Source organism: Sciurus vulgaris, assembly GCF_902686455.1.
Source record: "Sciurus vulgaris genome assembly, chromosome: 8".
NCBI classification, from domain to species: Eukaryota; Metazoa; Chordata; class Mammalia; order Rodentia; family Sciuridae; genus Sciurus; species Sciurus vulgaris.
In genome coordinates, this window is record NC_136468.1 from 118,136,908 (window position 1) to 118,164,754 (window position 27,847).

The 27,847-nt window shown below is 38.9% G+C and overlaps 1 protein-coding gene across 9 annotated transcripts in view; it reads left to right on the top strand.

The window, feature by feature from the left end:
- DEPDC5 (DEP domain containing 5, GATOR1 subcomplex subunit) overlaps window positions 1-27,847 on the top strand; it is a 138,474-nt gene that overhangs the window by 37,430 nt on the left and 73,197 nt on the right. For all 9 annotated transcript variants that reach the window (XM_079149689.1, XM_079149692.1, XM_079149691.1 and 6 more), the window contains 12 exons: window positions 8,189-8,292; window positions 9,120-9,194; window positions 10,908-11,042; window positions 12,130-12,191; window positions 12,312-12,385; window positions 16,433-16,502; window positions 17,670-17,706; window positions 18,181-18,301; window positions 22,064-22,284; window positions 23,447-23,650; window positions 25,690-25,825; window positions 26,917-27,014. In XM_079149689.1, coding sequence (XP_079005815.1) covers window positions 8,189-8,292; window positions 9,120-9,194; window positions 10,908-11,042; window positions 12,130-12,191; window positions 12,312-12,385; window positions 16,433-16,502; window positions 17,670-17,706; window positions 18,181-18,301; window positions 22,064-22,284; window positions 23,447-23,650; window positions 25,690-25,825; window positions 26,917-27,014 — 1,337 coding nt within the window. The remainder of the gene's footprint in view (window positions 1-8,188; window positions 8,293-9,119; window positions 9,195-10,907; window positions 11,043-12,129; window positions 12,192-12,311; window positions 12,386-16,432; window positions 16,503-17,669; window positions 17,707-18,180; window positions 18,302-22,063; window positions 22,285-23,446; window positions 23,651-25,689; window positions 25,826-26,916; window positions 27,015-27,847) is intronic.

Below are 27,847 nucleotides of genomic sequence, written 5' to 3' on the forward strand. Positions count from 1 at the left end.
TCTACACTATAACAGTCATATAGTTCAAACCTCCCAGCCTTCAGTAGTCTGATGCATGAGAGGTACCTGATAATGAGTTTCAAGTCTCCAGCAGGCGTCTCAGGATGGGATTTGCCCCACCTAAAGATCAGAGCTTTGGCTTCCAGGATTATCCAAGATGGCCGCTCTGGCTTCCAAATGTGTTGGCAAATGGGGAGCTGCAGCTCGGGCTGTGTACGTGGTCTTGGAGGTGGGGTGTGGTTGGTCAGGCAAGGGTCCTGGAGGTCGGGTGTTTTTGGAGTAGTTGTGGGTTCCTGGAAGCAGGGTGCAATCAGTTGGTCTGGGGACTTGGTGATCAGGCGCAGTCAGTCGGTCTGGGGTCCTGGCAGCAGGGAGCAGTCAGTCGATGTGAGGGCCCCAGAGGCAGGGAGTGATCGGTCAGGCTGAGGGATCCTGGAGACGGGGCTCAGTCAGTCCGGTCAAGGGTCCCACAAATCCTGGCTGTTGTCTGAAAATGGCGGCAGCCATGTGTAACCAAACCTGCAGGTAATGTGACAGAGAATTTCCAGGGAACAGCCGGCAGCTGGCGCTCCACTGGCGGTCTGCGGTCAGTCTGCTTGCAGCTGTTGTAGGATCAGGAGGTGAACCCTGGGTGGTGGGTGATGGGTAGGTGAAAGGCAGGTGATGGACAGGCAAGAGGCAGCAAATGGCGTATGATAGGCGTCTGACAGTGAACAATCTGCACTCAAAAAGGCGTCGATATGCTTGCAGACTGCAGGCGATCACAGACAAATGGGGTAGACAGCAGGGGATCCATAAGCAGCAAAAACTGCCTCTCCAAGAAACGGATATCCGGAGTTAGGGATATCCGGAGTTACGGCTTGAAACCGGAGTTACGGAGCTACAAGGAACGCAGCTTCCCTCTAGTCGGCCATCTTGGATCCCTTCGGGTATAGGATTCTTGTTTGGCAACCATGTTCTTTCAGAGCTTGAAATATGTTGTTCCAGGCCCTTCTAGCTTTTAGAATCTGGGCTGAGAAATGTTCTTATATCTGTATTTGTTTTCCCCTATATGTAATCTGATGCTTTTCTCTCACAGCCTTCAAAATCCTCTCTTTATTTTGTATGTTAGGCATTTTCATTATAATGTGCCTTAGTGTGGCTCTGTTGTGGTTTTGTGCATTTGGTGTTCTGTAAGCCTCTTGTATTTGATTTTCTATTTCATTCTCCAGATTTGGGAAATTTTCTGCTATTATTTATTGAATAGGTTATTCATTCCTTTGGTTTGTATCTCTGGGCCTTCCTCAATTCTGATAATTCTTAAATTTGGTCTTTTCATGAGTTCTTGGAGGTTCTGTTCATGATTTCTTACCATCTTCTCTGTTTGGTCAATTTTATTTTCAAGATTAAATATTTTGTCTTTATTGTCTGAGGTTCTGTGTTCCAAGTGGTCTGTCTTTTGGTGATGCATTTCCATTGAGAAATCCATCAAGGATTTCTGCTTTTTTTTTTGAGAATCTCTATCTCTTTGTTGAAATGATCTTTTGCTTCCTGCAGTTGCTCTTTCAACTGCTTATTGGAGTGATCATTCATTGCCTGCATTTGCTCTCTTATCTCATCCTTTGCTTCATGAATCATTTTAATTATGTATATTCTGAAGTTCTTTTCTGACATTTCTTCTACCATACTGTCACTGGGTTCTAGAAATATAGAATCTAGGTTTGTTTGGATCATTTTCTTCCCTTGTTTTTTTATGTTGTTCATGTTTCTTCCCCTCTGGCAATGCAGATCTGGGGTTTTGGACTTTCCCCCCATAGGCTTATAGTGATTCTATAGATTTTCAAATCCTTTTCTTTAATGGGGAGATCATTATTAGCAGTGCCCAGTACAGATAATATGCAACCCCAAACCAAATAGCCCCTATGAGGACATTAACAATATTGTCATAATACACAGAATGAGTTGTTATTATATACAATATAACAAAAGATATGAATAAGGTCTGCAGTTTCTAATGGAGGATAAAGAGGATGGGGAGGGATATAGGATGTAACTGTTAATGGGATAAGAAAAGAGTATGTGGAAGTTCTTGATTGTAGAAAGAATAAGAGTGTAATCAAAAGAAGTTGGTTGTTAGCATGCAAAAAGGGAGAAAGAGACTCTGAGGGAACAGGTAAACAAAAGGAAAATAGAGTGAGAAAAGTAAAGAAATGAAAACTTAAAATTTTTCAATAAGGAGAAAAAAAAACAAAAAAAAAAAACTACACTCTAGCAGTCATATAGTATTCAAACCTCCCAGTCTTCATCAGCCTGATATATGAGAGGTACCTGACAATGAGCTACCAGTCTCTAGCAGGCGTTTCAGGATGATATTTGCTCCACCTAAAAATGGAGATACGACTTCCAGGTTTATTGAAGATGGCCATTCTGGCTTCCAAATGTGTTGGCAAATGAGAAGCTGCAGCACAGGGTAAGGGTGTGGTTGGGCAGGGTTCCCGGAGGCAGGTGTGGTCAGTCTGGTTGTGGAATCCTAGAGGCTGGTGTACTCAGTTGGTCTGAGGGTCTTGGTGGTAGCATGCAGTCAGTTGGTCTTGGGGTCCTGGAGGCGGGAGCAGTCAATCGGTCTGAGGGCCCCGGGAGCAGGGAGTAATTGGTCGGGGTGAGGGGTCCTGGGGACGATTGGCAGGTGAATCTCGGGTGGTGGGTGATGGGTAGGGGAAAGGCAGGCAGTGGGCAGGCAAGGGGCAGGGAAATGGTGGATGATAGGCGCCAGACAGTGAGCAATCTGCACTCAAGAAGTAGTCGATATGCTGCAGACTGCTGGTGAACTCAGTAGACAAATGGGGTGAACAGCAGGGATTGATAAGCATCAAGAACTGCCTCACTAAACAACAGATATCCTCTGCTTGAAACCCGAGTTATGGAGTGACAAGGAACGCAGCCTCCCTCTAGTGTGCCATCTTGGATCTCCCCTCGTCTTTCCCACTATTTTCATTTTTTAAAATTTAATTTCTTTCATCATAATTCATTTTGCAGGGGGACTGGGAATTGATGTCAGGGCACTGAACCACTGAGCTATATCCCTGTTCTTTTTATTTTTATTTTGAGATAGGGTGTTGCTAAATTGCTGAGGCTGGTCTTGAACTTGGTATCCTCTTGCCTCCGTCTCCTGGTTCAATGTAATTATAGGTGTATACCAATATGCCTAGCTTAAATTCAATTTTTTAATTTATTTTTATTTTTATGATTTTTTTTTTTTTTGGTACTAGAGATTTAATCCAAGGTTGCTTTACTTCTGAGTTAAATCCCCAACCCTTTTTATTTTTTATTTTGCTTTTTTTTGGTACTGGGGAATGAACCCAGGGGTGCTCAGCCATTGAGCCACGTATCCCACCTGTTTTTATATTTTTTTATATACAGCATCTCAGTTGCTAAGTGCCTCGCTAAGTTGCTGCGGCTGGCTTTTAACTTGTGATCCTTCTTCTTCAGCCTCCCAAACTGCTGGGATTACAGGTGTGTGCCACTGTGCCCAGCTTTGTATTTTATTTTGAGACATGGTCTCACTAAGTTGCTGAGGTTGACCCCAAACTTGGGATCCTGCTGCCTCAGCCTTCTAAATCTCTGGAATAACAGGTGTGTATCACTGTACCTGGCTAAATTGAATTTATTTTGAACTGAGACATAAAAGAATACAAATTGTACATATTAATGGAGTGCCATGTGACATTTGATACGCGTATATATTGTGTGATGCTTAATTCATGTTAAACATTTGTCCCTCATTTCTCAAGCTAGAAGAAAGAATTCTGTATACTTACTATAAGGAAATGATAAATGTTTGAGGGGACATTTTGTGAGACAATAGAAATATACCAGATACAATCAGACTTGGTTGCTTAATGGCATTGACAGTAGGATCTTGATTTATTTTTTAAAATATTTTTTTGTTGTAGATGGACCCAATACCTTTATATTATTATTATTTTTTTATGTGGTGCTGAGGATTGAACCGAGGGCCTCACATGTGTTAGGCAAGTGTTCTACTACTGAGCCACAACCCCATTCTGGAATTTTTTTTTTTTTTTCTTTTCTTTTTTTTGGTACTGGGGATTGAACCAGCACCTCATGCCTGCTAGACAAGAGCTCTACCACCGAACTACACCTCTGCCCCAGACCTTGACCTTGTAAATTCTTAGATGTGTGGAGCAATTTATTGCATTGATTTTTGGAACTTTACTTGGAGGACAGAGTAGACATTAAAATGGACATTAGCTATTTTCTTTTCAGAAGGTATTGATTTGTTTTTTTATTGTCTAAGTTACAAAGAATTTATGTTAAACTAAAAGCCAATCTGTTTGGTCATAGGAACATTTCATCACTTCTGACCAGTTCTTATTAAAGTCCTTGGAACACCTTTCTCTAATTCACTACTCTGTTATTGGTTCATTCTTGTGTCCTTAGATGATTTCCTCCTGTAACTGAGAGAAAGTAATCCTTGTTATTTTCCCTTTTTATATTTAATGTGGAAATAAAATGGTCTGTTTTTTAGTAATAGTTTACTTCTTGGGTTTGGATTTGGTTTTGGTTTCATGGCCAGTCTTCCCGTCCTAGGGCCTTAAATATATTCCTTTATTGCTAATTCATTTGTAAGGCCAAAGTCAGCTCTAAGTGCCAACTTGTATTTTTTTCCCTTTTCAACTTCATAACAGCATTCCTGAAGAACAAATTCTTTCCTGGGCTTGGTGGCAGATGCCTTTAATCCCAGTGATGTGGGAGTCTGAGTTGGGAGAATTGCAAGCCTCAGTAACTTAGTGAGGCCCTAAGCAACTTAGTGAGACCCTGTCTCAAAATAAAAAAAACAAAACAGTCTGGGGATGTGGCTCAGTGGTTAAGCTCCCCTGGATTCAGTCTCCAGTACCAAACGAACAAACAAACAAACAAAAAAAAGGTCTGGGGATATAGCTCAGTGGTTGAGAGCCCCTGGGTTTAATCCCTAGTTCTGCAAAATACAAAAGACTAAGTCCTTTATTAACTATAATTTTGTTTTTAATTAGTATCGGTAATAAAGAGTGACAGAAATTGTGGAAACTTTTTAGGCAATTTTTAAGATAACCTTTTCCCCTGTCATACCGAGAATTGAATCCAGGAGCACTCTGCCAGTGAACTACTTCCCAGCCCTATTTATTTATTTATTTATTTTAAAAATTTTGAGATGGGAGTCTTGCTCAGTTGCCCAGGCTAGCCATGAACTTTTGGTTTTCTTGCCTTAGCCTCCTGATTGCTGGGATTACAGGCATGAGTGATCAAGCCCAGCCTTTTTAAAGTATTATTTTGAGACAGGATCTCACTAAATTGCCCAAACTGACCTTGAATTCATAATCCTTCTGCCTCAGCCTCCTGAGTACTTGAGATTACAGGCATGTGCCATTATGCTTGACTTGAATTACCATTTTACGTGTTAAAAAAAAACACATGATCATCACAGAAATTTTGAAAAATATAGAATAGCACAAGGTAGAAACTGTTAGCATCATTGTTCTGTTAAGATGATGATAAGATGGTAATTACTGTTTATTTTAGACTTACCATGTATGGAGTACTATTCTAAGCCCATTACATGACTTGAATCAGTTAAATAACATCCTTTTGACATAGTTACTTTTATCCCATTTTATGGTTGTAGAAGTTTGTACACAGAGTTTAGGTGACTTACCCAAAGACATTGAAGTATTCTGGGCTTGATGCAGTCTAAATCAGAGTCTGTGCTTTTAATCACTGTATTCTTCAACTTAATGCTGATTGTATTTAAAATTATTTGTTGATCTTTTTATTTATTTTAAATTGACATAATAATTTTATATCTTTCTGGGATACATTGTGTTATTTCAGTACAGTAAGCCAGGCATAGAAAGACAGATGTCACATGATATCACTTACATTTGGAATCCAAAAAAACTGAGCTCATAGAAGTAGAGAACAGAATAGTGGTTACACAGGATGGGGAAGACAGCAAAGTATGGTTTATGGGGATGATTGTATAACAGGTCCAAAGTGACAACCAGATAAGAGGAATATATTTTCATGTTCTAATACACACAATGAATACTATTAACAATTTTTTTTATTAACAATGTTTTTGAACTTTTTTTGGGTGGTGTATCTCTGAGAATTTCCTGAAAGTGATGGACCATCTTCTTTCTCGACTCCATTAGTCATTCCACTTACACACAAATGCTGCTTATCAGTTCAGTGGGATCCTAGAGCTCTTCTGGCTTAAAAAAAAAAAAAATGTATATATGAAATTATATCTATAGGATGAATATTAATGCATTTGAATATAATTATGAATATGTAAAGGTGTAAATTAGGAATATGAATTATTAATGTAGACAATTGGTTTAAGATTATATATGATTAATGTGTTAAAAATTTCTCCATGTCATTAAAATGTCTGCCCAACATTTTTCATAGTGAATGAAATAATACAGAATCACTTTAGGAAAATCACAGTATAGTTAAGTAAAGAGCAATTCCGAATACCCTCAATTCTATCTCCTAGATACAGTCATCACCAACTTGGTGTATCAATCCCTGTTCTGTGTGTAGAGACAAAAATTAATTTCCAGAGTTGTGATCACACATTCCATTTGATTTTTTTTAAACCTTCTGTTCTATACCTGCATTTTCCCACTTACTTTATCATCATTCTACGTCAAACACTACTTCTGCAGTACCTTTTTTAAAAAATCGTTATTTAGACATTCTGTTGGTTACTATTGTTAAACATTTAGGTGATTTCCAACTTTTTACTATTGTCATTATCAGTGAACTGTCTTTTTGTTGGTTACTAAAGATAGAACTCAGAGGCACTTTACCCCTGAGCTGTATTCCTAGTTCTTTTTTTTTTTTTTTTTTAAACGGTGCTGGAGATTGAACCCAGGGCCTTATGCATGCAAGGCAAGCACTGTACCAACTGAGCTATATCCCTAGTCCCCTAGTCCTTTTTTATTTGCATTTTAAGTCAGATTATTGGTAAGTTATTGAGGCTGGTCTCAAACCTATAATCCCTTGCCTCAGCTTATAAAGTTGTTGAGATTACAGGTGAGCACCTCAGTGCCTGGCAATAAATAATTAAAAAAAAAAAAATATATATATATATATATATAAAGGGTTAAGGGTGTAGCTCAATGGTTGCCTATGTGTATATATATACACATTGTCTTTCTCCTTTACACACACACACACACACACACACACACACACACACACACACACACACACCCAACACATACATACACACAAAGATGATTAAAGGCAAGTATATATAGTTTTAAAATTTTAATTTCTTAATATTTTTGGAATATATTCATGTGGTTCTAATTTTTAAAGTACACAGTATATTGTAGACAGATTCCCACCCATCCCTTTATTCTTATTTAGCTTTCTGATCTGGGTGTGCTTGTTGATATATCTGGAATACATGTATATGGATGTTCCTTGTAAGGTTTTTAATATATACCTCCTAGTTGCAATTCATGAAAGTTTATATGCCCTTGATAGTATGTTTGGATCTTAATATCCCTGTCCAACTTTAGGCATTGATATAATAATATGTGTTTTTTGTTTTTTCCTTTTTTTGTACTGGGATTGAACCCAGGGGCACTTTTACTGAGCTAAATTTCCAGCCCCATTTTTAAATTTTTTGTTTTGAGACAGGGTCTTACTAAGTGTCAAGGCTGGCCTTGAGCTTGTGATCCTTCCATCTAAGCTCCTGAGTTACTGGGATTACAGCTGGGTGCTTTTGCACTTGGCTTATATTCATATATTTTAAGAAATTTAGAGTTTACGTGACTGTTGACTGGAACTGTAGCTCAGTGGTATGCGCTTGCCTAGAATATGCAAGGCTCTGGATTCATTCTCCAGAACTACAAAATAAACAAATAAGCATAATTTATATGAATTTTTTTTTTTTTTTTGGTGGTGCTGGGGATTGAACCCAGGGCCTTGTGCTTGTGAGGCAGGCACTCTACCAACTGGGCTATATCCCCAGCCCCAATTTATATGAATATCACATTTCTTTATGTTTGTTGAATACAGTTGACTTTATTATTATGTAGTGTCTTCCTTTTTCCTTGAATCCATGTAAGGGACTTGATATCCTATAAATAATTACTGCTTGATAACTCTTTTATGATAATACTCCTTTCAGAGTGGTGGCACAGAATGAGAGAAGAGAAGAATGGACTTCACTTCTAGTGACCATTAAAAAGCTCTTCATCCAGTATCCAGTTTTGGTGCGACTGGAACAGGCAGGTACTGCCTCTATATAATAAGAATTGTGGTAGGAAAAGGAAGTGTAGGATGGATGCTAGAGATGGAAAAGAGATTCATGCTTATTTCCCTTCCATTGCCATTCGAAGTTTTCTAGTCAGGTTTTTTATTTCTGATTGGTTCCAATTGTTCATTACATATTTGGTAAGTTGAATAGTGTCTCTAATACAGGGTGAGGGGGGAACCCTATGGAACCAGATACCTTCCACTATTTTTTTTTTAAATTTTTTCTTTTTAGTTATACATGACAGTAGAATGTATTTTGACATGTTATACATATATGGAGTATAACTTCCCATTTTTGTGGTTGTACATGATGTGGAGTTATACTTCTCATATATTCACATACGAGCATAGGAAAGTTATGTCCAATTCATTCTACTGTTTTTCCTCTTCTCCCCCCCACCCTCACCTCTTCATTCTGCTTTGTCTAATCCAGTGAACTTCCACATCCCCCGCCGCCCCCTTATTGTTTGTTAGCATCTGCATATCAGAGAGGACATTTGGCCTTTGTTTTTTTGGGATTAACTTATTTCATTTAACATGATCCTTCCACTAATTTTTTAAGAATTAATTTTTCATAAGCATGATGGCATACTTCTATAAGTGACTTGGGAGGTTGAGGCAGGAGGATTGCAAATTCAAGGCCAGCCTGGGCAATTTAGGGAGACCCTGTCTCAAAATAAAAAAATTAAAAGGGTTAGGTATATAGTTCTGTGGTAAAGTACCCCTGGGTTCAATTCCCAAATACCAAAAAAAAAAAAAAAATTATCTTTCATGAGATGTTTTTCCTTCTCTTTTTGCTTCAGAGGGCTTTCCTCAAGGAGATAATTCTACCTCAGCACAAGGAAACTACCTAGAGGCCATCAATCTGTCATTCAATGGTGAGTACAGGCACTAGCAACAGCCATCGTCTTACTTGGTACATGGTTATGGACTTCTCTTAATGATGCCCAGAGTTCCAGACCTAGTCAGTTATGCCCCCATCTACATACTTCCCAAATTAATTCAAAATAGTAACTTCTGTTGGTCTTAATGACCAACACTTAGTTTTTGGGACTTCTGTTGGGAAATTAATTTGGTATTCTCATAAATGGGAGGGAATCTTTCTTGGGTTCTTTTTTTTTTTTTTTTTTTTAACTACAAACTGTATTCTTATTTTCCAGCTTATCCCTCAACTGCTTCTAGGTAATTTTGAAAAACATTACTTAAAATAGCAAAGGAAAGACAGTGGAATGATCTGACATGTACATATATGAAAACAATATAGTGAATCCCACCACCATGTGTATCTAATTAGACTTAAGATATATTCTATGCTTGTATGATTATATCAAAATGGATTCTGCTGTTGAATATGATTAAAAAGCATTAAAAAAATAAAAAAAAATTACTTTAAAATAATAAAAGTAGCTCATGTTCTTAGCATTAGAATGGTATATCAAATAAACAAAAAGGAACCAACTGTTAGAAATGTGGTATGATTTTTTTCCTAAGGATCATTGTCCCTGTGTTTATGTGGTAGCTGAGATACTATTATTTGCCAATAACAGAAACCTGCTGAGTTGGTTTAAACCAAAAGAGAAATTTATGTGAAGATGCAGGGGCTTAGTGGGGCAGATTGAAAAGACTTGAATTCATTGTTGGAGAAGGTGGGGAATCTTGCTGTCTCAGAGAAATAAGCACCAGAAATTTCTGGAGCCACATTCAGTCCTCAGCAACCTGTCTCTGCTTTCTGTTTAGAAATCTACTTTCTGGCAGAAAGAATCTGCCAGAAGCAGCTCCAGGTCAGTGTCAACCTGGCACTGGACTGGGGTGGAAGTGAGTTGTTTTCATTTCACTGTGTATTACCTTTCCATGTGTCTGTATCTAGATGCAGGGGAATTCTGGAGCATATTGTTACTTATTTAATATATATGTTTTTGGTACTGGAAGTTGAACCTGAGAGTGTTTTACCACTGAGTTACATCCCCAGCTTTATTTTGAGATAGGCATTTGCTGAATTACTGAGTGTCATACTAAGTTGCTGAGGCTGGCCTAATTTTCCTCCTTCCTCAGCCTCCTGAGTACCTGGGATTATAGGCATGTGCCACTTTGCCCAGCAAGAATTTGGTGTAATTTGTTAGTAAATCGGTTTGTCAAGTTTGAATATCATTGATTTTCTGTAGTAAGAATTTCAGAGGCCAGAAATAAAAATTAACTTGCCAAATTTACAAAGTAATCCCAAGCTTCTGGTTTACTATCTTAAATACTGTCTTAAGTTAATATTTGATTTTGGAAGTTTCAATACAGGCTCACTGATGGATTATTTAAATTTATGGCATGAAATTTGAGCATGTAGGCTGCACAAGGCAAGAATTAAGCATTGATGAGGGGGAATGACAAAGGTGACAGTAATATAATCCTTCGTTGAGGGAGTTGTTATTGTAGAAGAGGAAAGACAGATACATACATGTCTAGCTAGAATTCAGGTCAGAGTGTGGCAATGGCTATTATCAAAATATGCATAAAATGCCTTGAGAGCATAGAAATGCTTGCTAGTAACTAGTTTTTGAAAACACATTAACATAATTGGGGAATTTTTGTTTTCTTTCAAGTGTTTGACAAGCACTATATCAACCGCAACTTTGACCGAACAGGGCAGATGTCTGTGGTGATCACACCTGGGGTGGGTGTCTTTGAAGTGGACCGCCTACTCATGATTTTGACCAAGCAGCGGATGATAGATAATGGTAACACTCTATTGTTTGTATTGTCTCTTGTCTTTGTGTTCAAAACTGGATTTGTCCTTAGATCTGTGAGCTTTTATTGACTTTTTAGGGTTATGAGAAACTCTATAAGGTGTCTGTGAGTCATCTTTTTTAGTGGTTTTTGTTTTGTTTTTCTTTTTTTGCTTTTTTGTTTTGGTGGCATTGGGATTGAACCCAGGGCTTCATGCATACTGGACAAGCACTCTACCACTGAGGTACATTCCAAGCCTTTTTATATTGAGACAGGGTTTTGCTCAGTTTCTCAGACTGGCCTCAGACTTATAATCCTCCTGCTTCAGTCTTCTTAGTGGCTGAGGTTATGGGTTTGTATCACCATATCTGGCCCTTCCTCAGAATTTTTTAATATGTTAGAGTATCTTGTTTATTTCTAAAGGGCATATTTGATATTCTGAGTTTCTAAACATATTTGACACCAGGAACTCTTTTCTAGGGGAGTTTGTTTCAAGAGACAAGTGTGCCATCAACTTATCTTGGGGGGAAGCATTATCAAGTCGTGTAGTCTAGTCCTCTCTGTCATGTGCCATATACCCCTAGCTTGGATCCCCACCCCCCCATTTGATTTTTGTATCATCAAAGAGATGGAATTGAGAAAGTAAATCATGATTGCCAATAAAGAAAATCTGGGGCTATGGTTGTAGCTCAATGGTAGAGTGCTTGTCTAGTATGTATGAAGTTCTGAGTTCAACACCCAGCACCATCAAAAAAAAAAAAAAAAAAAATCTTCTGTTAAGTGATGTAGATTGTTTTCTGTTATCAAGGTTATAAGGTTTCTTTTACTTCTTGAACTCGAAACTTGAATAAAGGAGCTCTTTTGTCCTTTTTTAGCAGTCACGATTTGCTGGGCACTCAGGCTAATTTTCAAGCACTGACTAATGTGACGAGGCTTGACAGTAGAAAAAGTAGACAAATGCATCTGTTTACTGTGCTGTGTAGGCAGTACTGATGAGGTTAAGTAGAATGGTATGCTGGCTTTGTGTCAAACCAGGCTAAGTAACATCATTAATAGATTGGAAAACTAATCTCTGCTGTTCTCCCTATTCTTTTTTAGGAATTGGTGTGGACTTGGTGTGTATGGGAGAGCAACCGTTACATGCTGTTCCATTGTTCAAGGTGATTAGATTTTGAATTATTTCCCAAGGGCCAGTTGGAAAATAGTTAAAAACAGAAAAGGTGGAGCAGTTCGTTGTCTTATTTGTTTTCTAGCTTAGCTTTGTGCTTTTCCCCTCACAGCTACACAATCGGAGTGCTCCGAGAGATTCTCGACTGGGTGATGACTATAATATTCCTCATTGGATAAATCACAGGTGGGCATTATCTTGATCAACAGTAGATGATAAGGATTTTTTTTTTTTTTTGCGTTGCTGGGGATTGAACCCAGGGCCTTGCGCTTGCGAGGCAAGCACTCTACCAGCTGAGCTATATTCCCATGATAAGGGTTTAGAATAGTGTCCTTGCTGTTTTCTCTTTAAATCTGTTTTTATGGCACTAACCCTTTTGTCCAGAGAATGTGGGGCTGGGGATGTAGCTCATAGGCAGAGCACTTGCCTAGCCCCAGCACAGTAACAACATGGAAGCTAAAGTTCTAACATTTACTTAGCAGTTTTTTATGTGCAAAATATCAGCAGTAACTTGGATCATTTTATGGTGAAAAATAAAAACAGATCTTGAATGCCTTATTTCTACTACTACTGTCAAGTCCTATTCCCAACTGCCACAACCCCTAGCAGACCAACCTTGTGCCTAGCCCCCTCCATTTGTAGAAAAGTTCCCATGCCTCTCTCCACATGGGAAATGGTCTCAGTGTCCCTGCTGATTTCAGCTCAGCCTCTTCTCCACATAGGATATGGTCTCAGTGTTCCTGCTGATTCCAGCTCAGACTGGTTTCTCTCATCCCTCTGCTAATGCAACTGCCTTATCCTGGTCCTTATTTTTTTTTCAACTATCATACTAATCTGATTGGTATGTCTCTTTCTTTTTATTGTTGTTATTGATGATGATAATGATAATGATTATTTGGTACTGGGTATTGAACCCAGTGGCACTTTACCATTGAGCTATTTCCCCAGTCTTTTTTATTTTTATTTTAAGATAGGACCTCACTAAGTTGCTCAGGCTGGCCTTGAACTTGTGATCCTCCTGTCTCAGCCTCCCAAGTACCTGGAATTGCAGGCATGTGTCAATATGCCTGACTGGTGTGTCTGTTTCTGGTCTATCCATCATTCAGGCCAAGGTTTCTCCATCTTGACACGTCTGACATTTTGGGCCAGAACATTTTTTGTTGTGGAGATTGTCATATATATTGTAGAACACTGAGCAGCATCCCTGACCAACCCCTCTTCACAAGATACCAGTGGCTTATACCCTCAGTTGTGACAACTAAAAGTGTCTGTAGACATTGCTATGTGTTCCTTGTGTGCCCAGATCCCTGAGAAGTTGAGAAGCACTTCTTTAGACCAGTGGTTTTTTTTCTTTTCTTTTAAATTTTGTTCTTAAGTGACGAGACTTTTTTTCCTGGGATTGTAATATATATAAGTGAGAAAGTATTAGTGTTCCTCTCTCACACGACAGACCCTGATGTAGCACCAAGGAACCGTGAAGTCTGGAAACAAATGTCTGTTAACCAGTGCCTTACCTAATTATCAGAGTCATTTTTATGAAAACCAAATCCTACTGCCTTTTCTCTCTCAATTTCTCATGCCAGTTTGATAAAGACTAAAGTCTTTGACATCTGTGGTTTCCTGTCCTACCTCTTGCCTTCTTTTATTCTATGTATGTAACAGACATACCTTCTTCTTCTGGGTCTTTCTACCTAGAGGGCCTCTCTTCCAGCCCTTCTTTTGCAAATGTCTGTTTATCCTCTGAGGCCCATCTCCAACAACTTATCTCTTCTCTGAGTCTTCTCTGTACTGCTCCTGATAGCCAATAATTGCTTTTTCTTTTGTAGTTCCATAGCATTCTACCCTTCTCTGTTGTCTTTCTTATGCTGAGACTCATGAGAACCAGGCTGCTTGACTTATGTCTCAAGCTCAATAGAAATTTACATTTTGGCTTTTATTTAGTTACAAATCTTTACTGGTAACCAGTTTGAAAACTCATCACAAATGTTGATGATCACTAAAGCCTTTTAGTGTCTATCCATTATCTTTGTTATAAACTATGTTACCATAAGTGTGATGGTTGTTGTAATTATTCATAAGTGAGGAACTAGGAATGAGCAAGGATTAGTTGTTTGGTAGTTCTATAAGATGATGTGATGACATTTTTTTTCGTTTGCAGTGCTAGGGATCAAACCCTGGGCCTTGTACGTGCTATAGGCAAGTGCTCTGCTACTGAGCTCAACCCTCATATAATTTTTTTTTTTTTTTTTTTTTTTTGGTACTGGGGATCAAACCAAGAGGTGTTCTACCACTGAGGTACATCCCCAGCTTTTTTATTTTCTCTTTTGAGACAGGGTCTTGCTAAGTTACTCAGGCTGACTTTGTACCTGAGTTCTCTTGTCTCAGTCTCTGAGTTGCTGGGATTACAGGAATGGGCAATTATACCTGAACTTTTTTTTTTTTGCACTACCGGGGATTGAACCCAGGGCCTTGTGCTTGCAAGGCAAGCACTCTATCAACTGAGCTATTCCCTAGCCCCAGTACCTGAACTTTTTAATAGACTTTCAGATTTTTTTCTGTTAAAAAATACTGTTGAATTATGTTATGTATCATGGTTTTGAGTTTAGTTTAGAAAATTAAAAAGCAACTATAGAATATACAACATTTTATAAAAGTTGCAATTTTCTCAAGTTTTACTTAATAATAACTTGAATGTTTCCTAAATTATTACTTTATTTATCATACTAAATTGGTTCTCTACTGCCAGCTAACGATACAGCATGGATCCACATGTTGGGGCCTTCTGAATCTGGGAACCAGGAGCAGGGGGTAGGAGGTGGCCCAAGACCTGCTTTTCTCATTTCACTGTTAGCCCTGTTTGCTCTAGCCATATGGGGATGGGAACAAAGGTACAGAGACAGACACTGCTCATAGGAGCCATTTGTTTTCTTCTGTCAGCAAAGCCTCTTCAGAAGTGGGCAACATGTTTCTGCTAGAGTAAGTCCAGAGGTCTTAGTAAGCTAAATCACATTGTTTTTAGTAAGTCCATAGTGCCCCTGAAGTATTATTGACTAATGATGAAAATTGATCCACAGAGTAAATTAATATCAGATATATAAGAATTATACAAGTGGTATATAGGGAATATGACAGGATATAACTGGAATCTATCTTGGAGATCCTGTAGATCATTCTTTCAGTCACATTATATAGTAATGAAAACTGAGTTACAGAGAGGTTAAGTGCCTTGCCTGGGGTTGAACAAGGTGTCCTTGACAAAGTTGCAGCTGTTACTTTCAACTCTTTGAAATCATATTAGACCATGACCCTCAGAAATTTTAATTTCATATGTTTCAATTAAATAGAAACCCATTTTTCTGACTGATACCACTTTATCACTTAGATCTTTTACAACTAGTGTGTGGGAAGAAAGTAGCAGGCTCTACTTGGTACCATTGGGACAGACCAAATCACAGGGGTTTAATCCCTGTGTCTGGTGACTTGTGACATTCTTTCGTTCTTGTGTACTTAATATGCCACTAAGATTGCCCCATGGTCTATTGGTTATCTGCCATTATTGTCCCTTTTAATGTTTTTTATTTTTGCAGAAATTTTATGGAAGGTGTGGATTGGTCACCATTCCAAACCTCATTTAAAAGTTAATGATAGATGAAAGAAAATACAAGAGATGCCTGAGGAATAGAAAGACTGCACAGCCTCCATTCATTCATTCAGTGTACCTACTGCAAATTGGGTTTTTATTTTCTTGTGTGCTTAGACATTGCTGTATTAAGATTATTTTCAGAGGGATTAAGATTTGATGGTTTCTGCCATCTTTTCTTGAGTACTGATTCTTTCCCTTTTTTACCTGGGTTTTTCATGCTTACTGAATGCTGATCAATGAGTGAGTGATCAGAACCTCCCTTGGGCCCAGCCCCTGGCAACAATCCAAAGTGAAAAGTATCATGGGGTAAATAGATTTAATCTTTGCCACAAGGAGGAGATTCTGATCCAGTTCCAGTTAGCATAAAGGATTAGCACACATGAAACAGTTTATGGGAAAAAAAGGAGTAGAGTAATTAAAAACATAATTAATGTTTTATGGTAATTGCAAAAGAAGTTAGCATTTGGAAAGATTAGTGAAGCTTAAAAAGATGCCAGTCATATAGAAGGCAGATCCATGCTTAAGATTGCAGCTGTATCTTAAGGTTTACATTAATGATCCTGTTTACCTTTTTTTTCTTTTTAATGTAGTTTCTACACATCCAAAAGCCAGCTCTTTTGTAACAGTTTCACCCCACGAATTAAACTGGCCGGAAAGAAGGTAGGTGTCAACCAACCCATAGTACCTTTTGTAACTGTCAAACATCAATGTAGTTGTGATCCTGAGGCACCTTCATCTCTCCACATGGTCATGAATAGGGCTTAAGAAATTTGCCTTAGAACTAACAATTTTTGACTGGGTGTGGTGGCACATACTTATCAGCGTGGCTACTTGGGAGACTGAGGCAGGAGGAATACAAGTTTGAGGCCAGCCTGGGCAATATAGCAATACTCTCAAAATTTAAAAAAAGAACGGGATATAATTCAGTGGTAGAGCACTTGCCTAGCATGTATGAGCCCGAGTTCCATTCCTAGTATTACAGGAGAAAAACAAAGAAGAATGTTACAACTTTTTTTTTTTTTTAATTTTTTTTAGTTGTTTATGTACCTTTTATTTTATTTTGTTTATTTATATGCAGTGCTGAGAATCGAACCCCATGCCTCTCACATGTTAAGCAAGTACTCCCACAGCCCAAATCACAACCCCAGCCCAAGAATGTTACAACTTTCTATAACATAACAAGGCAGGGGCTGTGTATGTAACTCAGTGGTAGAGAACCTGCATGGCATGCACAGGCCTTGGGGTCAATCCCCATTACTCCCAAACAAACAATAAAAAGTGATAATGCTATCATTTTTTTTTTTTTTTCCTTTTTTTTTCTTCACCTTTGTACTCCATTTCAGCAAACTGAACAGTCTTTGGAGTGCTCCGCTTTGGTAGGTGTAGGCAGGTGATGGTGCCATGGAGGAGGGGAAGCATGCAGGGTTCAAGGTGGGCCCTACTCAAGGTAGAACAAATATAGCAGTGGATTGAATATGAATCTGAAAATTTGGGTTTGTTTTTTGGCTCTGCCACTTGCTGATCGTGCGACTTTTGGCAAATTCCTTATTCTTTGTAGAATTGAATATACTTTTCTATGAAATGGGGTTCATTCCCCCAGTGGTTGGGGTGGTGAGAATTAGATTTGAGGTGGAAAGTAAAGGACCTTGCAGGGTCTGATACTGTGTAAGGTGGGTGTCAGTTGTTAGCTCCTGCCTTACCATCATTTACAGGAAGAATTGAGACATGGTCTCTGCCCAGGGGAGCAGCCATGTATTGTATTGTACTTTGTGAGATGTTCTGTTCTGGCAAAGGAGATAGTGATTAATTATCTTTTTAATTTTATAGCCTGCCTCTGAGAAAGCAAAAAATGGCCGTGATACATGTGAGTATTTTTTGAGATCTTCTTTCATCACTTTTAGAAAGAACTAACCCAGGGCAACAAAATTATGTGAAATTGCTTAAGAAGGTTCACTGAACAGTTGAACCTGAATTCCCTGTGTATTAGCCCTTTGTATTTTTGTTCTGTTGATTGCAAGTTGCATAATGACCAAACTTTTTTTTTCCCCACAAGTCAATTGTAGGGACCAGGTAGAAGCATATAAGATGATATTTTTTTAAGAGGATTCACAGCAATGAAGTGCTACCAATAAGTTGCCTTTATTTAGTACTATACTATTTCTGTGTTGCTTTAACTTAAAAGTCATTTCATCTCAACAACCTCATCAATGGGTCACATCCTTCTTTTCTCAGAGGTAGATGGTGAATCCTAGTGTCTTGCAGATGTTGATGAAGACCCTCTGCAGGCATTTGTATGAAATGTGTTTGGATGACAGATTTTACTGTTTGTGTATTTCAGCTCTTGGGACTCCGAAAGAATCTGAGAATGCCCTTCCCATCCAAGTTGATTATGATGCCTACGATGCTCAAGTCTTCAGGCTGCCTGGCCCATCCCGGGCTCAGCGCCTCGCCACGTGCAGGTTTTCATTTGATTCACTTGGGGTTTATATAAAAATTGTTTAAGAAAACCTAAGGTCTAGTAGGCATCTTTGTGAGAGCAGCCTTGAAAATGTTTTAATTAAAATTAGCCAAGGATGAATGATATCGCTAATAAGTGGAGGATGACACATAATGCGGGGGAGGGAAGGGTTAGTGTTAGGGTTAGAGTTAGGGTTAGGGAGGGGGGCAAGTATGGAGGAAGGAACTACTGTATAGAGGGTAAAGAGGGGTGGGAGGGGTGGGGGAAGGGAAAAAAATAACAGAATGAATCAAACAACATTACTCTATGTAAATTTATGATTACACAAATGGAATGCCTCTACGCCATGTACAAACAGAGAAACAACATGTATCCCATTTGTTTACAATTAAAAAAAAATAAATAAATAAATAAAATTAGCCAAATGGAAGCTGTGCCAGGCAGATTGTTAGGAATTTGGTTTTCTGGTCCTTTGGCTTAACCATTTTGTTTGCCATAAAGTGGGTGTCTTAAAATAAGAAGGTACTTAGGCTTTTTCTAATCAAAAGCAATATTCATAAATTCCAGAATTATCCTGTGACTGAGCTGGCACTAAGATTCCTGGGCCCAGAGTTTATTATAAGTTCATTATCATAAGAATGCATGAATTTTTCTTTATTTAATATCTGCTTGTTAAATTTGTTCTATGGTGTTTGGTCATATAGTTTCTGATTGTGCTAGAGCTAGATATAACAACCTTGATCTTGTGTAAACCCTTTTTACCCCAAATTATAGATATGTATTTTATATTTTCTTCATATACTTGATAGTCTTGGGGTTTATGCTTAGTTCTTTATGTAGGATTTTTTTTTTTTTTTTTTTTGTGGTGCTGGGAATCGAACCCACAGCCTTGTGATTGCAAGGCAAGCACTTTACTGACTGAGCTATCTCCCCAGCCCCTTTATGTAGGATTTTTAAAATGAATGTATAAAACAGAAATCTCGCTTATCTTTTGTCCCCATTTGGCCAAATAACACCAGTTCATTTTTCAGATTTTTTTTTTTCTCCTTCTCCTCTTCTTTCTCCTTCTCCCCTTCCCTTTCTTCCCCCCCCCTCCCTTTTTTTCCCCTGGTACTAGAGCTCAAACCCAGGACTTTGAGCATGTTAAGCAAACCCTCTGGCACTGAACTACATTCCCGTCCATATTTATTTTTATTTTGAGACAGGGTCTTGCTAGTTTGCTCATGCTGGCCTTAACTTGAGATCCTCCTACCTTAGCCTTCTGAGTAGCTGGGATTATACAGGCATGCACCTCTGTACTTGGCTCAGGTATCTTAAATATGCAAATTTAAGCACAGCTGACTAGAAGAATATTATGTCTCTTGATTTTGTGGCAAATGAGTTTATAATGACCACATGACTGCTTTCTGTTCTTTTCTTTCATCCCATTGTAATATCTACTCCTGAGAATGTTTAGAACTCAAGATAAGTGCAATTGAACAGTTTTCCTACAAGTGAATGCTTCTTAGAGGGGCCAGTAGTAGCTACTTAGGGGTTTTTCTTCTGAGTCTTTAAATTTTTTTTTTTTTTTTTTTTTTAATAGTGCTGGGTATTGAATGTATGTCCTTGTACATGCTAGGCAAGTGCTCTTTCATTAAGCTAGATCCCTACCTTTGTTTATTGTGTTTTGAGACAGCGTGTTACCAAGTTGCCCAGGCTGGCCTTGGACTTGTGATCTTCCTCCCTAAGCCTCCTGAGTAACTGAGATTTTGGTGTGTGATGGGTGTGTGTCATCATGCCTGATTGAGTCTTTATTTTTTTACAAACTTTTAAAAAGTTTTTAGTTATAGATGGATATTTTATTTTATTTATTTATTTTTATGTGGTGCTGAGGACGAATCCAGTGCCTCACATGTGTGGAGATAAGTAATCTTACACTGAGCTACAACTCCAGCCCTAATAATTTTTTGAGATGGGGGTCTCACTCTTGCCCAGGCTGGTTTCAAAGTCCTGGACTCAAGCAATGCTCCTGCTTTAGCTCCCAAATAACTGGGTCTACGGGGTGCACCACCACACGCTAGCTACATAGACCATGTTGTTGTTTTTTTAATTTTGTAGCAGGGATTGAATCCAGGGGTGCTTAACCACTGAGACACATCTCCAGTCCTCTTTTGTATTTTATTTTGAGACAGGTTCTCACTGAATTGCTTAGGGCCTCATTAAGTTGCTGAGGCTGGCTTTGAAGTTGTGATCCTCCTGCCTCAGTCTCTTTGAGCCACTGGAATTACAAGGCATGTGCCACTGTGCCTGGCTACAGACTGTAGTTTAATTGTTCTGTTTTTCGTATATGACTGGCCACATACTGGTGCTCTAATATTTACTTTTGAGCTGGGTATGGTGGCTCTGGGAATGTGGCTCAGTGGTTGAGCACCCTTGGCTTCAATCCCTGATACCAAAAAAAGAAGTTTTACTTTTGAAGCTTCAAAAGTAAAACTTTTGAAGTTTTACTTTTTTGTTTCAGCATTTGGCTCTGTTTAAGCTTTGATTTAAGACAAATTTCTTCCAGGATGAAAGAAACAGCTTTGATGCCAAGTGGGCAGCCCTGTTGATAGGATAATACTTTAATTGTAAGGATTCACCTCCTTGTTGGGCTTCTCTGTTCTTTTCATCTTTCTTCCTACTGTTTCTTGAGATTTCCTCCCCTTAGGGAGCTATATGTTTTAATGCGTATATTGTTTTATTTATTTATTTATTTATTTTTTTTCGTATATTGTTTTAAATGTTTTATTAAAAAAATGTTCAAACATACCCAAATAGACTAGTATCCTGAACAGTTATTTACATGTTGCCCATTTTGTTTCATCATTTTCCCCACATTTTAAATTTTGACTAGAGTGTTTTAATTTAACTTTTTAATGTTTTTGGTGGTACTGGGAATTAAACCAGGGGTACTCTACCATTGAGCCATGTCCTCAGCCGTTTTTATTTTTTTATTTTGAGACAGGGCTCTCTGACTTTCTTAGACTGATCTCAAACTTGTCCTGCTCCCAGCCTCAGGAGTTGCTGGGATTATAGGCATGTACTACCACTCCTGAATGTACTTCATTACATATCCCTAATAAAGAAGTTTTTGAAAACATTTGCACAGTTCTGTCATCATTAATATCAAAATTAATATCAATTCCTTAATCTCATTCAGATTTCTCAGTTTTCTCCAGAATTTTTTTTTTTTTTTTTTTTTGCAGTCAGTTTGTTTAAATTGGGATCTAAACAAGATCCACACATTCCATTTGATTGTAATCTCTCTTTTGGTGAGAGTAGAATATTTTGCTTTCTTCATTTAGATGATTTTTAAAAAGTAATATTTAACTTTTCCTCCATTCCTTGAATTTTTTGTAAACTGGCAGTTATCTCTAGAAGCTTGATTAGATTTAGGTTCCATTTGTAAGACAAGAAGACTTCTTAGGTGATACTGTGTATCTTTTCTTGCATCCCCTTGGGATCTTTTCTTGTTATTCCATTTCTAATGATGTGAGATTGATCAGTGGGGTCAGACTAGAGTAATCCCTTCTTTACAGTTGTGATCCCCAGGACTTCTGCCGTTTGAGAATTGGCATCTGTGTCTCCCCTTTCTTATACTGCATCTTAAGCTGCTAAGGGCAAAGTACCTCTGATACATCACATTGGGTTTTCTTTTAGCTTGAGTGGGTGATGGGTTTTGGAGTTTTAATTCGAGATGAAACCTCTTCCCTTGCTTGGTGGTGACTTTTCTCTTACCTGGTAGGTCTGTTCGAGAGCGGGAGAGTCACAGTCGCAAGAGTGCCAGCTCTTGTGATGTCTCATCCAGTCCTTCCCTCCCAAGCCGTGCCCTACCCACTGAGGAAGTGAGAAGCCAGGCTTCTGACGACAGCTCCCTGGGCAAGAGTGCCAACATCCTGATGATTCCACACCCTCATCTGCACCAGTATGAAGTCAGCAGCTCCTTGGGCTACACCAGCACTCGAGGTAAGAGTGCTGAAGCACAGGCAGAGCTGGGTTAAGCTGGGGATAGTTTCCTTATTTTAGTGGGTGATGAGAGTAGACAGAGAGTGGTCAGACTGGGTGAAAGTTCCTTATCTTAATTATTTCCATATCAATACAATGGGTACTAATCAGATTAGATGTTAGGTATGTGTGTATTATACTAATTTTTGCCTTTTTCTTGTTTTTCTCCTTACTTCCATTTGTGTCATACTCAGAATGGAGATCATGCATGGAGATATTTGTGTTCTAGACCTGGAATTAAGATATGTCCCTTCTACTTGTGTTATGTTAGCAGGAACTAATTCATGTAGCTTCAGTGCAAAAGTGCAGGGAATTGTAATGCTCTTCTGGTTCATCATATATATCAACATTTATATCTATTGATTGATTGTACTGCAGAGTGAAACCAGGGGTGCTTTGCCACTTAGCTACGTTCCAACTTCTTTTTGTTTTTTATTTTGAAATAGGATCTCACTAAATTGCTGAGGTTGGCTTTTAACTGGCAGTCCTCCTGTCTCAGCCTTCCAAGTCATTACAGATGTGTGCCATTGTGCCTGGCTTAAATATTTATTTTTATTGTTCCTTCCACATAAAAAATACACTTATCCCAGTCAGGTGTGGTGGCACACACCTGTAATCCCAGCAACCTGGGAGGCTGAGGTAAGAGGATTACAAGGTTGAGGTCACCCTAAACAACTTAGTGATATCCTCTCCAAATAAATAGGACTAGGGATATAGCTCAGTGGTAAAGTCCCACTGCGTTCAATCCCTAGTATCTTCCACCACTCCCCAAAGAAGAATATACTCAAGCGATCCCTAAGAGAAACAACTCAATTCCCATTATTCAGTTATTGTGTCCAGCTTAAAGTCCAGGGTCCCCATGTGATATGTGCTTCTCCCCATTGAGTTTGGGTGTGGCTTCACCGGGCCAGTAATTCAAGAGCCGAAATCCCCTTCTAGGTATTTAAAAAGTTAAACATGCTTGATTTCTGTGTAGTTTAACAATTTTACTCATTTCTGTCATTCCCTGATATTTATAATATCCAAAATTCTTGTCAATTTTAGCCTGTTAGTCCACCTAAGTTCTGGTTTCATTGTGGTTCTATACTTTGTCTTTGTGGCTCAACTCCATGATAACCGCCAGATGTCCTGGAGAACATGATGGAGCCACCACAGCGGGACTCCAGTGCACCAGGGAGGTTCCATGTAGGCAGTGCAGAGTCCATGCTACATGTTCGACCTGGTGGATACACACCCCAGCGAGCACTGATTAACCCTTTTGCCCCCTCACGGATGCCCATGAAGCTCACCTCCAATAGAAGGCGTTGGATGCACACTTTTCCTGTGGGTAAGTTGGTTGCTCAGGAAAGTGCCTTGAACTAGGAGTTCTTAGCCCCACTCTTTCATACTAATTGACCATGTTAAGTGCTTCTACTTGGTTAAGTGCTTCTACTTCTCTGAACCTCTGTTATCTCACTAGTGAAATGGGGATAAACTTGACAATTTCAGGGATTCTCTTGAGGATTCTTGAACATATACTTAGGAATAGGCTTTGTACCTGACTAGCTATATTAACCTAAGGACTCTTTTTTTTTTTCTTTCCCTATTTGAAAGGGACTGTGCTTTGCCACCTACCTTCCTTTCCTAAGGCCTAATATCTCTTCATTCTTTCTTCTCTTAGCTCTCTCGGCATATTGATTAAGATCATATTGATTAAGACAATAAGTTGTCTTTGTTACAAGATTATGTCTTCTCTCAGAGGTCTCTGACAACTGAAGAAAAAAGATAAATATATATATATATATATATATATATATATATATATATTTGGTATTGGGGATTGAACCTGGGGTGCTTTACCACTGAGTTATATCCCCAATTCTTTTTGTTTTTTATTTTATTATTATTATTATTATTATTATTATTATTATATATTTTTTATTTTGCAGTGCTGGAGATTGAACCCAGGGCCTTTTGCTTTCGAGGCAAGCACTCTACCAACTGAACTATATCCCCAGCCCTTATTTTTTATTTTGAGGCAGGTTCTTGCTAAGTTGCTTAGGACCTTGCCGCATTGCTGAGGCTGGCCTCTAATTTGAAATTCTCTTATTTTAGCTTCCCAAGTTGCTGGAATTATAGGCATATGCTACTGTGTCCAGCTTTGAAAAAAAAATTTAAAAATTCATATTTTTTCTAGTTCATTCTTTTTAATCTGTCTTCTGTTGTCAAGAAGATGATAGCAAGCTGTAACTAAAATTAAACTTCAGATTAATGGACTCTTCCCAGGCTGAGAAGTAACATATGCATTAACCTCCAGGTTTTTTTTTTTTTTTTTTTTTTTAATGAAAACCATCCTAATGAATGCTCAAAAATATCTAGTTATTTTCTTTTGGCACTTACTTTTACTGTTTAAAGGTTTAAAAAATGAGAATGATTCTGGTTAATTTGATTATAATTAGAGTCATTCCCAAACCTCTTCTGCCCTCTTAAAGCTGAGAGAAGATAGCAAGAGATAAATCAGACTACTTGCTTCTTTCTGGTGTCTTCAATCTGGTGTCTTCTTTCTGGTGTCTTCAATCTCTCAATTGTTTTCCCCATTGGTTTGTTTTGAGATCTTTTTTTGGTTGTTGTTGACATCTTTTGAGAGAACTTTCTTTCATGATGTTCAACCCTTCCAGCTTCTGTGCTTTTCTTCCTCACACCCTTCACAGTTACTAAAACAAGTGTCCAAACTCTGTTGACTTCATTTCATCCTCTTCCCCATCTAATAGCTAAGACCCTCCATTGTCAGACTCTTCAACTTCCTATCTCATTTTGCTCTTCAGAAACTCTTTTCTTTCTCAACTAAACTCTGATATCATCTCTCCTACCCACATACCCTTCCTTCAATCCCTGTTAACCTTGTTTAATACTTAGCTCTAAAATGACTGTTTCTAGGAAGCTTGTTTTAGCAGATTTGGCTAATTCTGATCCCTCCTATTCTTTTTTGCATTTCAGAATGTCTTCTTAGAATCACTTTTTTTTCCTTAAGTATTAACAGAATCATTTGATGTTTAATCCATGTTTCCTTCTCATTTAGTTTGTGTTAACTCTCCTATACTTCATATTTCTGTGTCTCTGTTGGCATGTATGAGGCTTCTAAAATGTTAACAGATTGAGCAGTATGATAAACCTGAGGCTCCTGAATAGCACCAGTTCTGCTTGGAGGGGGAGGTGTCCTCTCTAGGAACCAGAGTGTCCCTTACATAATGTTCCTTTGTGGTGTGCCCTTTGTTGAGTCTCCTAACACCTGTATTTTTTTCTGCTGGGAAGAAGGAAGATTGCCAGTAAGTGCATCGAACTAGCCATCAGATGGGATTGATGCTTTGTGGTTCTTTTTCTGGGTAGGACCATCTGGAGAGGCCATTCAGATCCATCATCAGACCCGGCAGAATATGGCGGAGCTGCAAGGCAGTGGGCAGAGGGATCCAACTCACTCCTCTGCAGAGCTGTTGGAGTTAGCATATCATGAAGCTGCTGGAAGGTGAGAATATGCACAGGGCTCTGGAAGGTAACCTCAGAACACTCTCTGGCACCCAGGATAATGTGCAAAACAGACTGCTCACAAAGTATCTTAAGACTTGAAAAGATAATATGAGGTCAGGGTCTTCTTTGTCAGCCAGTATCATACCTTTCCTGGATGAAGTAGAAAGCCAACAGCTTGACATTTTTGCCTGTGGTATTACCTAGACTCTGCTTTAGGTTTATTTTGAGATTGCAGTTTGTAAACTTCAAAGATAGGTTTCTTTTAAACCTTACTCAAGGATGAGAATGAGAGAGAAAAGGCTTTGAATTTGGGCTACCGAGATAGTTTTATGCTGTCATTTTGGACAGTGTCCCTATGACTTTTGTCATTTTGATCATTGAGAGATTCCACTGTTGAGTTTAAAAGAAGTTAATGTGAAAAGCAATGAGATCAAGGCCTGTGTTTATGGAAAAAACTCTTTTTGAACCAGAGTCTGAATGTGTTATAAGGCATCTAAAGATGGTCAGTGTAGGAAGAAAGTCATATAAAACTTGACAAGCATGAGCCCGGGGTTATACTTGTACTCACTATTCCTGTATTGCTTTGGAAACACTTGCAAAGAGTGGTCTTTGCTGCCACCCCCATCCCTGCTTTTTGGTGCTAGGGATCAAATACAGAGCATGGTTCATGCTAGGCAAGTGCTTTGTCACTGAACAATACCCCTGCCCTCTTTTAGTCACCTTGACATCTTGTGGGTTGGGTGAGTACTCAGGGCAGGGTGTAGCCCTCTTTACCAGATTAATCCTGGTACACCTATTCAAACACTGTACATGCATCATTGTCAGTAAGAGGGAAGCAGAGGACAGAAAGGTCTGGTGGTCTAACGTGGTTGTGGGAAAGTGACCATAGTGCCAGGGGAGGAGGCCATAGCTGGCACACAAATGAAGCACCTCCACCTGATGGCTGGAGATTTACCAGTCTGTGGGGCTGAATTTCTGGCCTGTTTTTCATGACTTTCTTACCTAATCCCTCCTCCATTGGGATATAGGGTAAAGGAGAAAGAGGTGATGATCTTCATTAAGCCAGGTGCCTGGGCTTGTTCTCTGCAGGCACAGCACTTCTCGCCAGCCTGGTGACGGCATGTCCTTCTTGAACTTCGGTGGAACAGAAGAACTTTCTGTCAGCCTGCTTAGCAACAGTGGTGCAGGTAACTCACCCAAGAGGTAATAGAGTCAGGATGCTTAGAGCAGCTTAGATCCAAAAGTGACGTGAGGTCCAGGAAAGCCAGGACCATGCCTATTTTGGGATCATTTCAGCCAGCCACAATTTTGACCTGTTTAGAACCAGTGCTATATAATGCATGGAATTATACATGGACTACGTGGTACATTTTTAGCTGGGAGCATGGTCAAGCCCCTTTTGTTGTCAAGGAGTTATGACTGAGGGCTCCCAGATGTGGAGGCAGCACCAGGATCACATCAGGAATGGCCTCTGTTCTAGAGGAGCCTTCAGTTTTTGGGTGTCAGGGAGCAAACCCATCCTCTTACAAACAGGAGAGATCTTAAGAGGAACAGTGTGGTTCCAGTTAAAATGATCAAAACAGAGAGAGGTGACATAGTTGTTTAGAGAAGTGAGTATGCATTTCAAGCATGAAGGGGTAAAATTTGGTTGAGTAGAGAGTTAGAAGTTTAAGGATTCCAAATGTGGTTGGTAGGAACTTGGTTTTGTTGTTTCTGGAAGCACTTTTATATCCATTATCTCATCCAGTCATCCCAGTAGAGCATAAGTTACAAAATATATTTTACACATGGGCAACTTAATGCCTAGAGATATAGAGATATTAAATTAATCTCTCACACCAAGGTATCCTGACTCAGACTCAGACTGTTATCCTCATTTGACCATCCTATTCAGAGTATCTTTTAAGGGTGTAGGGGAACATAAGTTTGAGTAGGCAGAGGCAGTTTCTATAGAGCCTCAGAGGATAGGTGTTATACAAAATGAGTGTGGAAACATTAAAACTGGAAAAAAAAATGCCTT